A 12,271-nucleotide genomic window follows, 5' to 3' on the forward strand; every position below is an offset into this window, starting at 1 on the left:
TAAGAGGAATATGCAGATCTTATTTCAGCAAACAAGACATTGACTTTACAAAATAAAATCATTATTGCATATTAATAATTAGTAGCCTATATTAAACAAAAAATGGGATGGGATCTGGACCCCAGGTGTCAAACATCAGTGGCCACTCACTGAAAAAGAAATGCACTGATGCAACCTTATCTGAACTGAAAAAATGGCTAAAGGATACTGACAGAGACAGCACACTCAGGTGGCACTTTGAACAACCATAATGTCAAATGGAAAAAGAAAAAGTTAAACAAATGGTTGCTGAATTTATTTTGTCTGCAGAGTTTCATGCTCTTTTTCCTACATGAAAACTGTGCACCAGATGTGTTTCTGTATAGAGTTCACTGCCCTTGAAAATGATGCCTTCAAGTCTTGCAAAACTTAAATCTAAGGAATCAGTTTTCAGTGTTTTTTTTCTTGCTGTACCAGTGTATTTCTAGCTGCAGATTTGCATTTCCAAAATTATAAACAATTAAATAAATATTAAATATTTTATTAGACACTCTGAGAAGCATGTAGAACACTTTATCTAATGCACACGATAAAATGTTGATGAAAAGAAACCATAATCTGGGATCTCTCTCATTGGAGCAATTAAAAAAAGTTGATTCAAGAGCAGAATGACTTTCATTAAAGAGATGACTTGCAGCATTGTGAGTCAGGGCATGTGTTTTAGCTCTAGGATTACATATTTTGTTCATTAACCTCATCAAGACATCATCTTGTATTGTGGTGGTGAGCAGAAAAAAGCTAAAATGATGGCAAATCAGCAATGTATTTACTACTATAACCAGTTGTTAAAACAGTTCATGCAAGCCAAATATGTAATAAGCTTGGACTAAGAAATCGGCGTTGTAATTTTAAAAATGCATAATTATGCTAAAGTAATAGTGAGAGCAAGGAAAAGCCTTTCCCTTTTATTCAGTGTGCTTTTTATACTTAGTTTGCCTTCACTAATAAAAGTGGTACAAGTGTTCCCCCTAGCGGCCAAAGCTGAAATCGTGTTTTTTTTTCTTTTTATTTGTAAATAAAACCAAATAAATTGTTATTTACATTAATATTTCATGTCAGATTACTATCTTTAAAGACTGGCAAATCAGTTGTCATGACTCAGCAATGAACTCTTAATGAGTGGGTCACAATATCAAGGCTAGATAGTTTTGGGATAGTGTGAATGAAACAAAATGTTATTATTACTGATAATCTCTGACTCTGCTGATTACAATCTCAAACCTCTGGCAAACAAAGTTGTCATGGCTCAGCAATAAACTCTAGTGTACATCACATTCCCAAGCAAATGAAGAAACAAAAATAAACAATACAGTATTTCCCTCACACAGTATTACAGTGCTACAATCTATTAAAGGAGGGATGTTCGCCGTTCCAGAGCTTCCGCCAAACTTTGCCAACAAATGAAACACACCCCCTTTTTCAACCATGGCATCTTTACCTGTCAAGCAAAAGCAAAACAAGCGCTTTACGCACTTTCTCGGCAGCCCCTTGCAGCGATGAAAAGCTTTACGGTTCACTCTTTTTTTTCATGATTGACAGACAACAAACACATCGGAGGATTTCTGATTGGCTAGACACATAATTCGACTGTCATAATCTCAGTTATATTTCAATGAAATTCAGTTAAGCAGACTTTACAAAGAATGCGGACGACAGCTGTGACATCAGCTCATGAGGGGCTTCATGCACCTCATGCTCATGAATAATGCTACTTCTATGCAGCTGGCGATGGAACATTCCTTTTAGTGCATTAGCTGATTGCATCCCTAACCCATTCGCTGTAGTTAACCGCATTGTTTGAAGAAGTTAGTGTGTGGTCTTGCCTGTTCGCGTGCAGTCTGACATCTGTGCACCAGTACAGCCTCCCATGTTACTATTCTTCAAACGCAAAAAGAACACCAGAGATTAATTTCTTATTGAGAGCTTCATTTGGCACCATTATGCAAATTGCTGACCTTATTAATGGATCAAGAAATTATTATTCATAATATAGGCTATAGACTACACATCATTTGTATATATTTAAGTTAAATAATAGCCGTCGGCAAATATATATATTTTTTATTTACTGTATGTAGTTTACATGTTTATTTGCAAGTTATGTAGGCTATATGGGTAGTTGATATGAAAAACAACATTAAATATCGGTATATAAAAAAGGTTATATGAACCAGGTGTAAAGGTAAAAATAAAAACTGTTTAAAATGGTGAAAAACAGTTTCAGATTCTAAGATAGGCCTATATATTTTACCTTATTAATATTCATTGCAACCTAAAATCTTTTAGTATTTAGTATAGGCTATACTAAATGGATGTTATTAGGAGACGAATTGCCAAAACTGGTGCTTTAATAAAACGGCCACAAGGGGGCAATCAAAGACAGAAACACAGATTTAGCAGGTGAATTTGGCCAACCTACAATAGACGCGCTCCTCGCGTTGTGCTTCACTTCAATGCTCCTCACTGCACCGCGCTGAATCGGCCTAATTCCTCAGGGTTTAAATTGCCATAAATAAAGCAAGAAAAGGAAGAACACGTCCAAGTGAAAATATGAGCCAGGGCATTGTAACCAATTTTTAATTTGAACACAATAGCATTAAGAACAAGGATTTTAATTAAAATAATAATAATAATTTGGGCAAATAACAGTTTTCCAAAGTGAATTTGCCTACATTTACGTTTATTCCTTTAGCAGTAAGTAAAGCACTTGGTCAATGCAGTTATTTTGTCATTTTTTAAAGATATAGTGAATGATGCTTTGTGACACAGCCTATTTTCTTTTCATCTAATTTGCTAAAACAATACTGCGATATATGATGTTAATATAGCCTATTTGTAAATGAACTACAATGAACGCAGTCTATCGTAAAAAGCCAAACAAACACCCAACAGAAAAAATAAAATAAAATGCAAATGAATAAAACCCGCTTCTTTGTCTATTACAATCGTTGTTGATGAAACATGTCATATTAATTATTTATCATGGTGTTTCATTTCTATATATTGATGTTATTGTTGTCATTAGTAATAATGAATTGATGATGTTGATGTTTTAGTTTTTCATGCAATGATTGATTTATTTTTTTTATAATTTATTTGATTTACCTTCTCTTTTTGCCAAAAGAATAACAATTTTACTCATTTTACTTAAATATTTTAGGCCTACTTGGTTTCTGTCCTTTTCTCCTCCATTTTATATGTATGTGCAAATGACGAACAAATGTAATATTAAATACGTTACAACTCAAAAGCACGTTACACAGTTGATCAGCAAATATATTGCCCGTTGTGGAGTTATCTAACAAAATGGCAATTTTCTATCAATAGTAGCTTTCCTTCATTTCCATTGTCATGATGAAGAAAAATGTCATAAGCTGTGCGACCTCTCAATGGAAACCTAAAGCTATTAACTCTGAGACGACATGTCTTTCAGTTAAGGAAAATTAAAGCAGCACTTAAATGTAAACGCAGTGACTTGCACCAACAAAGAATAGGTGCAAAGCACAATTTGGTGGCTTTTCGTCCATATAGCACTAAAAAGGACACATTGCTTCTTGACACCTTTTGGTCAGCACAGATTTTGCCTTGCTCCCAAGCAGTACATTTGTTTCCGAAAAACAAACACCGCTTTACTTCACCCCTCCAGCGCATCTATTAGTGCCAAATGATTGAAATGAATCCTGACACTTGAACGAAAACAGGGAGCCATTCGTGTTCGACCGGCTGCAACTCTGTAAAAACACGAGACATCTTTACAAATATTCTTTTTTATTCTAAATCTGTTTTACCTCCTGTTTTTTTTTTTGTTATATTGGCCATGTACTTTTATACAAAACATGCCATTTTACACCCTGCAGCATATGTCAGCGATTCATTTGTTTTATTTCACGTCTTAAACAGCCCGATGATATGAGAATTTTCTCGTTTTCTGTCAACATTTCTACTCTTTCCGTGTGTTTGCGTCTTCCTTATCCTTAACTCAAGGGTAGTCTATGCCTGTACCCAGAGGGAAAAGGTCTTCGGGTACAGTCTTTCCACGAACAGCTCTCGAGCGCTTATTGGTGGCGAGATGAGTTTAGGGAGGAGCGCTGAGCTCAGCCAAAAGGCAGAATTGGTAATTCGGTGAAAAAGTCTCTGTGAAGTGACGGATGCGGGAAGTTCACAGGTTTTCCCTATTCACTGCCTTCTCCTCGTAAGACATTTGCTTCTATTTCGCCTGCACAGCGAAGACCTGCAAATCCGCTTGGGAAGAAACTTTGGATGAAAGTTTTGAGACAAGACACTGAAGGAAAAGGTGGAAGAGACGAACTTTGTAATGAATTTTCTTCTCGAACTGAATTAAGACGTCTACCTAGATTTTAACCTTTTTAATCTCTGTTCGTCCGCAGCAGGAGAGCGTTGGAGAGAGGGGTACGATGCAGGCGCGCTACCCCGTGTCTAGCCAAAGCCCTCTAGGCGTAGTGCCTTATATCACCGGGGATCAAGGCTTTTATCGAGCCGCTGCCGGAGGTGGATATACCGGTATGCCTGCGCCTATGAGCATGTACTCTCACGCAACGCACGAGCAGTACCCCAGCGGCATGGCCCGCGCATATGGGCCGTACGCCCCTGCACAGCAGCCCAAGGACATGGTCAAACCTCCGTATAGCTACATCGCGCTCATCACTATGGCCATCCAGAACTCAGTCGACAAAAAGATCACGCTAAATGGGATCTACCAGTTTATCATGGAGCGCTTTCCATTTTACAGGGACAATAAGCAAGGTTGGCAGAACAGCATACGGCATAATTTGTCGCTCAATGAGTGCTTTGTCAAGGTGCCAAGAGATGATAAGAAGCCAGGTAAGGGCAGCTACTGGACTCTAGACCCGGACTCATATAACATGTTTGAAAACGGCAGCTTCTTGCGACGGAGGCGCCGCTTCAAGAAGAAGGACGTGCTGAAGGACCGAGAGGAGCGGGACCAGCAGGGCAAAGACAACCAGGGACAAGCGTGCGAGCAAGACGCGCAGCAGCCAGTGAAGCTCCGGGATATAAAGACCGAGAACGGGGCCTGCACACCCCCGCATGACAACACTCCACCCCTCAGCACCGTGCCTAAAACGGAGAGTCCAGACAGGAGCGGTGGGAGTGCGTGTAGCGGGAGTCCTCAGTCGCAAACGACACAACAGGCCTTTAGTATGGATACAATCATGACCGGTCTTCGCGGCTCCCCGCAGCACGCGGCAGAGCTGCCGGCCTCTCGCGCCGCGCTCCCAGGCTCGGTGTCTCTGACCTACTCACCGTCCCCGCAGCCCGCCCATTACAGTCCACCCTGCGGCCAGCCCGCCACTTACCACTGCAACATGCAAGCGACGAGCCTGTACACAGGGGAGCGCGGCCACGGGGATGACACTTTACCGGAATACACCAACACGACAAGCGCCTCCTCAATCTCACACTCCCACCAGAGCTCGAGCCAGGAGACCCAGCACTTGCAGCAGAACCGACTCGCGCCCTGGTACCTCAGTCAGTCCGGAGAGCTGGGGCACCTGAGCGCGAGCTATCCCAGCCAGCAGCAGAACTTTCACGCGGTGCGCGAGATGTTCGAGACGCAGCGGATAGCTCTGAACAGCTCTCCGGTTACCGGAAGCAATAGCTGTCAAATGGCTTTCCCGTCCAGTCAGCCATTCTACCGGGCTTCCGGAGCCTTTGTATACGACTGCAGCAAGTTCTGACCAAACGTTTAATTAATTTCAAAATTGTTTAATATATATTTGTATTATTTGCCATGTGTTTGTAATTTAAGGAAGCTTTTAGGTCAGTGAACTCGTGCTGATATGCGAGTTTGTGTTGGTAAGTAGGATAATTCCGCTGCACATAAACATTCTCTCCCTGCTCGTCCATCAAGATAGATTAAAAGACAATTTGTTAATTTATTTCATGCAAGAGCAGGTGGACCAAGAAAATGTCTTAAGTATTTATAATCAATTCAGTATAGAAAGGTAACGAGTGTACAACTGAGTTACAGCTTTTTCTTATACCTTTTGAAAATATCTAAAGTTACTATTTGTTTAATAAATTGTCGTCTTGTTGGAGTTAAACTCTCGAGTGATTTATCGATTTGTAATGCCTGTTGAATCCATTATTTACTTAAATGACTGTCAGAGCTTGTTATGATTAGCAGCCACAAAAAGCAAGGAATAATTTTTAAATCGTTGTTCAAACATAGCTGGCTAGCAAATATTTGCCAATTGTCCTATTTTCCTCCTAAAAATATTTGGCTCTTAAAAAGGAATTCCTTGGACAGGGGGTGGGGGTGGGGGTCAAAGGTTTAAAAACATCTGGAAATTATTATTTTTTTCACTTGCGCGTGCAAGGAGTCTTTAAATTGTTCCTAACCTAAAAATGCATTTACTATCAACAAAAAAACTATATTTAATAATAACTATTATAAACACTTGACAAAATTTCAATTATCAATTCAGCGTTATAGGCTACAATTATTTTATGTAAATTAAAAATAATCGAGCACTTTATTTGACAGAACTTTGTCCCTCGTTTATCCACAAATCTCCTAAACGAGTAATGTTCCTAATTTTTACAACTTGATTAACGTCCTATGTATTCCCATGTATAATTTGTTTCTCAACTACTTCAGAGAAATATGTATTTATAGGGAATAAATATGTTTCTAGTTTTAATATGAGAAAAAAATATTTTACTGGGATATATTTTGCAGTCTTGTTTTATTTATGCCAGACTATTTAGTTGAGCGTTTTTGCTGTTTTCTCTTTTTATATTGTTGGCACACTGGAGTGAAATGCACTTTTGCAATCTTGCGGAATGTAGACCATTGTCTTTGATAGAAGTTTTCATTTGTAAACACATAATAGATTAAAAAGCAGATAAACAGCAGATGAAAGAATTGCTGTAGGCCAGACATGTTGAGCCAGCCATGTAAAATATGGACTTGATAAATCAAATGATTAATTCAGCCAGAACCTCCAAACAAAAGCATTTTAGTCGGTATGTGAATGCTTTGTCGATTTCTGCAGCGTTTGTATTTATTTGGTATATAATTGGCCCCGTAACTGATCTGGTGTTTTGTGATTATATAAACGCTGTGATTAAATAAGGGTTGCGCATGATTCACATATAGGGTTTGAATAGGCCTCAAATGTAAATCAAGAGAAACAAATGAGGAGAAACAGGAAGAAAGATGAAAAAGACAGTAAGAAAGCAAGAAAGAAAGAAAAGAAAAAGTGTGAATAAGCTTTACGTCTAAGTATCGTAGCAAGGTCAGCTCGAGGCGATTTGACTTTGTATGAAGGGCTTAAGTGGCAAATGCATTACAGGTGCGCGCGGGCAGTGTTAGGGGCTCGTGCCAATGAAAAGGTGTCTTTGTTGTGATCAGCTGCGTGTTTCAGGGTTGAGTTGTGCGCGAGGGGAATATGATACAGCAGAGAGAGCCTTCTGGTATTAACGTGGCACGTTTTAACCAGATGCAGATCTCATAACATGCCCGAAACGTCTTTATTTTAAACCGATGTGTATCGTGCGTGATGTGATCGGTATATTTGACCATTTCCTGATACATTTTGCGGGCTCTTTAAATTAGATAAATGTAGGACAATCTGTCCAATTAATTTTCAATAGTGTTTAAGTGCGTTTTGCCAGGTGCTGCTTATTTATTTATAGACTAATTCAAGTTTTTATTATAATAAACAGTTCGTTGTGCATTATAATAATAATAGGCTACTAGGCTAAGTAGAAATAGCCTATCGATGTATTATAACAACAACAAAAATAATAAAACAAAACAGTATTTATAAAATTAAAAAGATGAATGAAATATAAGCTATTTATATTCAACCATGTAAAAGTAAAAAATGGTTTGATCGGGCAAACATCAAACTGAACTCTTAGGCCTGATTTACCTCGGCCTAAATCACATTTAATGTGAACAATTGTGTTGGTAGTAAACATATTTGCTAAATGTTAGCAATTAAGTTACAGCATATAAATGAACCTCTTACGTGTTTTATTTCACTTTTTTTCCTCACAATCTGCACTGAATAAAAGCAGCAATAAACACGTCCGTGAAGAAAAATCTTTAGTGTTATGATACATGTTAGCTACTTTAAATGCCACTGCCACATTAAAAATGTTCTTAATATTTCCTACATATTTATATAAAAATTAAATACTTAATTCAGACCCTTGTTAACATATGCTATAACAATAAAATATAGGCTACTCCTAATTTGTTGCAGCACACCTCACGAAGGAGATTGCTTTTAAATGTTAAACGTTTAAATCTTGGACATTAATAATAATTATATACAATTATTTTTCTCACGGACAAAAAACGGAATTGCAAATAAAACTTTAGTAAACACAATGCGTGGACTGTGAGAAAAGTTCCAGAGGCTTATCACGGATTATCTGCTTGACGATGAAAAACAAACACAAGAAAAATAGACACGAGTTTACCTTGACAGAGTGGATTTAAACAAAATGATTTTCTTCTGCGTTGCAGAAATGCCAAAGGATAAAATTGTGAGACGAGAAATTGTGAGCGAAACTTCCTTATCCGTGAAATCCAAATGCTTGCCACTGACAAAGCAAATAATTCCTGATGTTCCAAGATATAATACAGAAACAAATAAATAATACCGAACAAAGGGTGAGACTAATTAGAATACTATGCAAGTTGACTGAAATATAAAAACAATATAAATGCAATATATATAACAGCATAAAATATAATTATAGCCTACAATAAATTATGAGAGAACATAAATTAACGATAGAATAGACATAAAATTCTCCATATTGCTATCATTTAAACAAAAAAATAATATTTCATTATTAAACATTTAAAACCATATATAGACATATTTTTATATAATATTTAATGATTAAAACCCGTCAATAAACTTAATTTAAGCAGTGAGCAAACCAGTTGTCGCAGAGAGGATATGAGTTCCGTGCATTAATTCGCCTACAAATCTTTTGAGATAACTGACAGTTCCCAACACAGAATATAAATAAAACATTATATTAAATTCTTAGAGGTTTTCCACGTCCCTTAAATTTGTAGGCTATTATACTTTAATAAGTTAGTCCAATTGAATTTCACGTTTCCTACTGCTTTCACGGGAACATCAGCAGAGTAGTCAAACAAAACAGCAGAAATTTCCCCGCTCAAGCGTAAAATATAAATTCGTTGGAATATACAAGGTAGTTAGTGGCTGCTCGCGGCCTGTGCACCTGTGTGCGGTAGAGCTCGCGACCCAGGCCAGTGGAAAAGTGCTTTTTACGCTCGCGGACCGACGAGCCACCTTCTGGTTCCAATCAGGCCCGCGCGCTCACACTACTGCGCTGTTTGAGGCGCTTAAATGGCACTCCACTGGCTCGAGATGCCGTCTCAAAAACAAAAAATACACATACATCAGCCGCCCCCACTATTGCCTGTCTTACGAGGGTCTCAAAGACCCCACTTTCTTGGACGCCGGTGTCAAATGACCTTCATTTGGCACGTCGAATAGACCAGAATACCCGTGGCCTCTTGAGTTGTTTAAAAGAAACTTGATTTTACCGGGTCTCTCTCTCTCCTCGCTTGAGGACACTTACGCTGACAGAGGTCTCTTGAAGCCGTTGTTACTTTGATGAGGACAACCGTGTAGCCATTACAAATAAACACGGTGGAGGATTTTCGCACACAGCGAAATGTCTTCACTGTCAGGGGTCAGTGGCCCAGCTGCGCCCGACGTCAGAGGTGATTAAACATGAGCTGCTTTACAAGACCGAATTACTGCTCCCTGGGCCGCGCTCGAGCATCTGGAATGAAGGAGCGCGAGGCCTCGAGGACGCCCGTTTCCCGACGAATACAAGAGAGCGCTTGTGCTCGGAGCGAGGGGCTCGGTGACCGCCGGGCAACCCGCGAGAGCTGGCACGAGCCGCTTTCTGACGCATTTCACTGTATATTTAACTTCTGAGGCGAGAAAGCATGAAACTGAAAAGCTGACAGTTGTTTTCAAAATGATGTTTACTGACTTTAACCATGTTCAAGCTTTTTCTTACCGAGTCAGCAATATTAGCTAGTGTTCTATACTATTTCTATCTCTAATGTTGTTCTGTTTAATCCAGTAGACTAAATTAGCCTAAAGGAAACAAAGTAAAACAACAACAACGCTGTTATCACCCAAAATAAAAGCTTAACATTACAAATCTACTCGGAGAACCGAACCTTTCAACATGTTCACAAGAAAAGAGTGACTTAAAATACGTGAATAAAATACTAAAGCTATAATGAACACGTAAACCTACATATTTATGTTAATCTGCCCCTCCCCCTCCACAAACATTTTTTATTGAAATAAAGAAGTATTTGAAACATGAAATTACAATAGCCTATTATTTGCAGTTGATCATATTCTTTCATATTTTTTTTCATAATATTTTAGTAAAAGTTTGAAAACAAGCAGTTCTATAATAACTTACCACCACATAGGCTATATTGTCTTGGACAATGAGGGGAACTTGGAGTCAAAAAGGTTGAGAACCACAAACAAACACACTCAAATGACTCTTTGGAGAATTTACTGAATTTTAAAACTTCACAATTTGTATTTGCATTTTAAATAATCAGGAAACAATTTTTAAAGTTCCAACCAATTAATGTCATCACTTCAGTTTAAGGAATCGCATAAATAAAACAGCAAACAGCTTTAAAAAGCTCTACAAACATTTAATTCCTAATTTATACATTTTTTCATGATTGTGAATAAAAACTGCATTATAAAAATGGATAAAAATCATTTAGACAGAACACAAACTAAAAATCCATACACAATCTTACATATGACAGTATTAAGAAACAGAGAAAGGCAACAGTGGGGACCCTCAAAACAGAGGGCTGAGATCAGAAAGCTGAAGCAGCAGAGAAAACGACAGAAGGAGGAACAGAACTGCAGATGAATGCTTCTTCCAGTGATCACACACACAAACACATGACAACCGCCTCTTTGGCATGGAGATGAAGGCGTGTGGGCTTAGGCATTTGGGTTGTTCCGCATGAGCTCGATGTCCGTGTCCACCATTTCTTTAACAAGCTCCTGTTGGAATACACACATACACACACACCGATTATTTCTCAATCTCCAGTGCACTGGAAGTGAACCGCTTTGATTTTTTACAGGAACGCTTACCTCGAACGTCACACGTGGTTTCCAGCCCAGGATCTTTAAGGCTTTGGAACCGTCTCCCTGTAAGAAGTCCTAGAAAAGACAGAGAGAGAGTGAGATGGGGAAAAGCAATGATGTGGAAGAAGAAGAAAAAAAAATGCAAAGGGGTGGTTTAGTCCTTCTTTATTAACTGGACCTCCCAACCTGTACCCCCCCCCACCCCACACACACTCTTCTTCACTCTCACACACCCACATACAATCGCCAGCACCACACACACAGGTGTCAAGCTCCATGTCTCAGGGGGAAGGTGAGGGCCAAGGCAGGCCATCCATCCAGCACCCCCTCTTTTCCAGCCCTCTCTCAGTGCCAGAGCATGATGGATTATGTGACTCTCGTGGCCTAACCCCTTCTGCTCTCCTGCTGGGATGGCAAAACTCACACCCACCCACACACACACATTTAAAGGTGCTTCTCAGGGTGGCAGTAAAGAGTTTGAGGGTGTCCTTGCTGCTGATCTGATTACACTAGGAGCCAGAACACACACACACACACACACACACACACACACACACTCACTCACAACGGCACTTCTGTGCCTTTGACAAATGAGAGCTCTTGTTCCAAAAGCCCATATTTTTATGTTGAACCCTGAGAAGTTACAGTCACTAACTCATGGTTCCATTTTAGCTCCAATTAAATCATTTAAATGACATAACCATATTTTAAAGACTAATTAGAAAAATAGCATTCATTCATCAACATACGAAACAGCATGCAACCATCATAATCAAGATACGTATTAATGCGGCATATTAATCATAATTAGTCTTCACTTTTCTGAAAGCTAAATTAACATCAGCTGTTTCTGTCACCCATCCAAGTCTTCACATGCAAACAACTACGGTACTGTGTCCTGACAATGTAAGTTTACAAAGTATTTGCGAGGAAGGAAACCTAATTCGATGAAACCGAAGCACTGCGTGTGCATGTGAATCATGCACTGTGTGCAATAGCTCTTGCTATTAAATAGAAAGTCAGCAAGTCAAGACAAATCAAAG

General features: G+C 38.9%; 2 protein-coding genes across 3 annotated transcripts in view; one reads left to right on the forward strand and one right to left on the reverse strand.

Moving 5' to 3' along the window:
• The first annotated feature begins 4,142 nt into the window (after positions 1-4,142).
• Positions 4,143-7,256, forward strand: LOC306843789 (forkhead box C1-B-like). 2 transcript variants are annotated; one of them, XM_079375462.1, is made up of 2 exons: positions 4,143-4,333; positions 4,431-7,256. In XM_079375462.1, the coding sequence occupies exon 2, from the start codon at positions 4,455-4,457 to the stop codon at positions 5,754-5,756; it is 1,302 nt and encodes a 433-aa protein (XP_079231588.1). In that variant the 5' UTR covers positions 4,143-4,333; positions 4,431-4,454; the 3' UTR covers positions 5,757-7,256. The 2 variants fall into 2 exon arrangements, with proteins under 2 accessions (XP_079231588.1, XP_079231587.1); XM_079375461.1 differs by having other exon boundaries at positions 4,164-4,333; positions 4,428-7,256.
• A 2,805-nt stretch (positions 7,257-10,061) lies between these two features.
• The window catches only part of LOC306843927 (GDP-mannose 4,6 dehydratase-like), a 67,491-nt gene continuing 65,281 nt past the window's right edge, over positions 10,062-12,271 (reverse strand). The window contains exons 10-11 of the mRNA XM_079375664.1: positions 11,235-11,303; positions 10,062-11,141 (exon numbers count right to left, since the gene is read on the reverse strand). Coding sequence (XP_079231790.1) covers positions 11,079-11,141; positions 11,235-11,303 — 132 coding nt within the window. The 3' untranslated portion in view covers positions 10,062-11,078. The remainder of the gene's footprint in view (positions 11,142-11,234; positions 11,304-12,271) is intronic.

This window comes from Barbus barbus, assembly GCF_936440315.1.
Source record: "Barbus barbus genome assembly, chromosome: 24".
NCBI classification, from domain to species: Eukaryota; Metazoa; Chordata; class Actinopteri; order Cypriniformes; family Cyprinidae; genus Barbus; species Barbus barbus.

What these genes read in the sequence shown, in the direction of transcription:
- LOC306843789 (XM_079375462.1), top strand. Translation starts at nt 4,455, where the DNA reads ATGCAGGCGCGCTACCCCGTGTCTAGCCAAAGCCCTCTAGGCGTAGTG.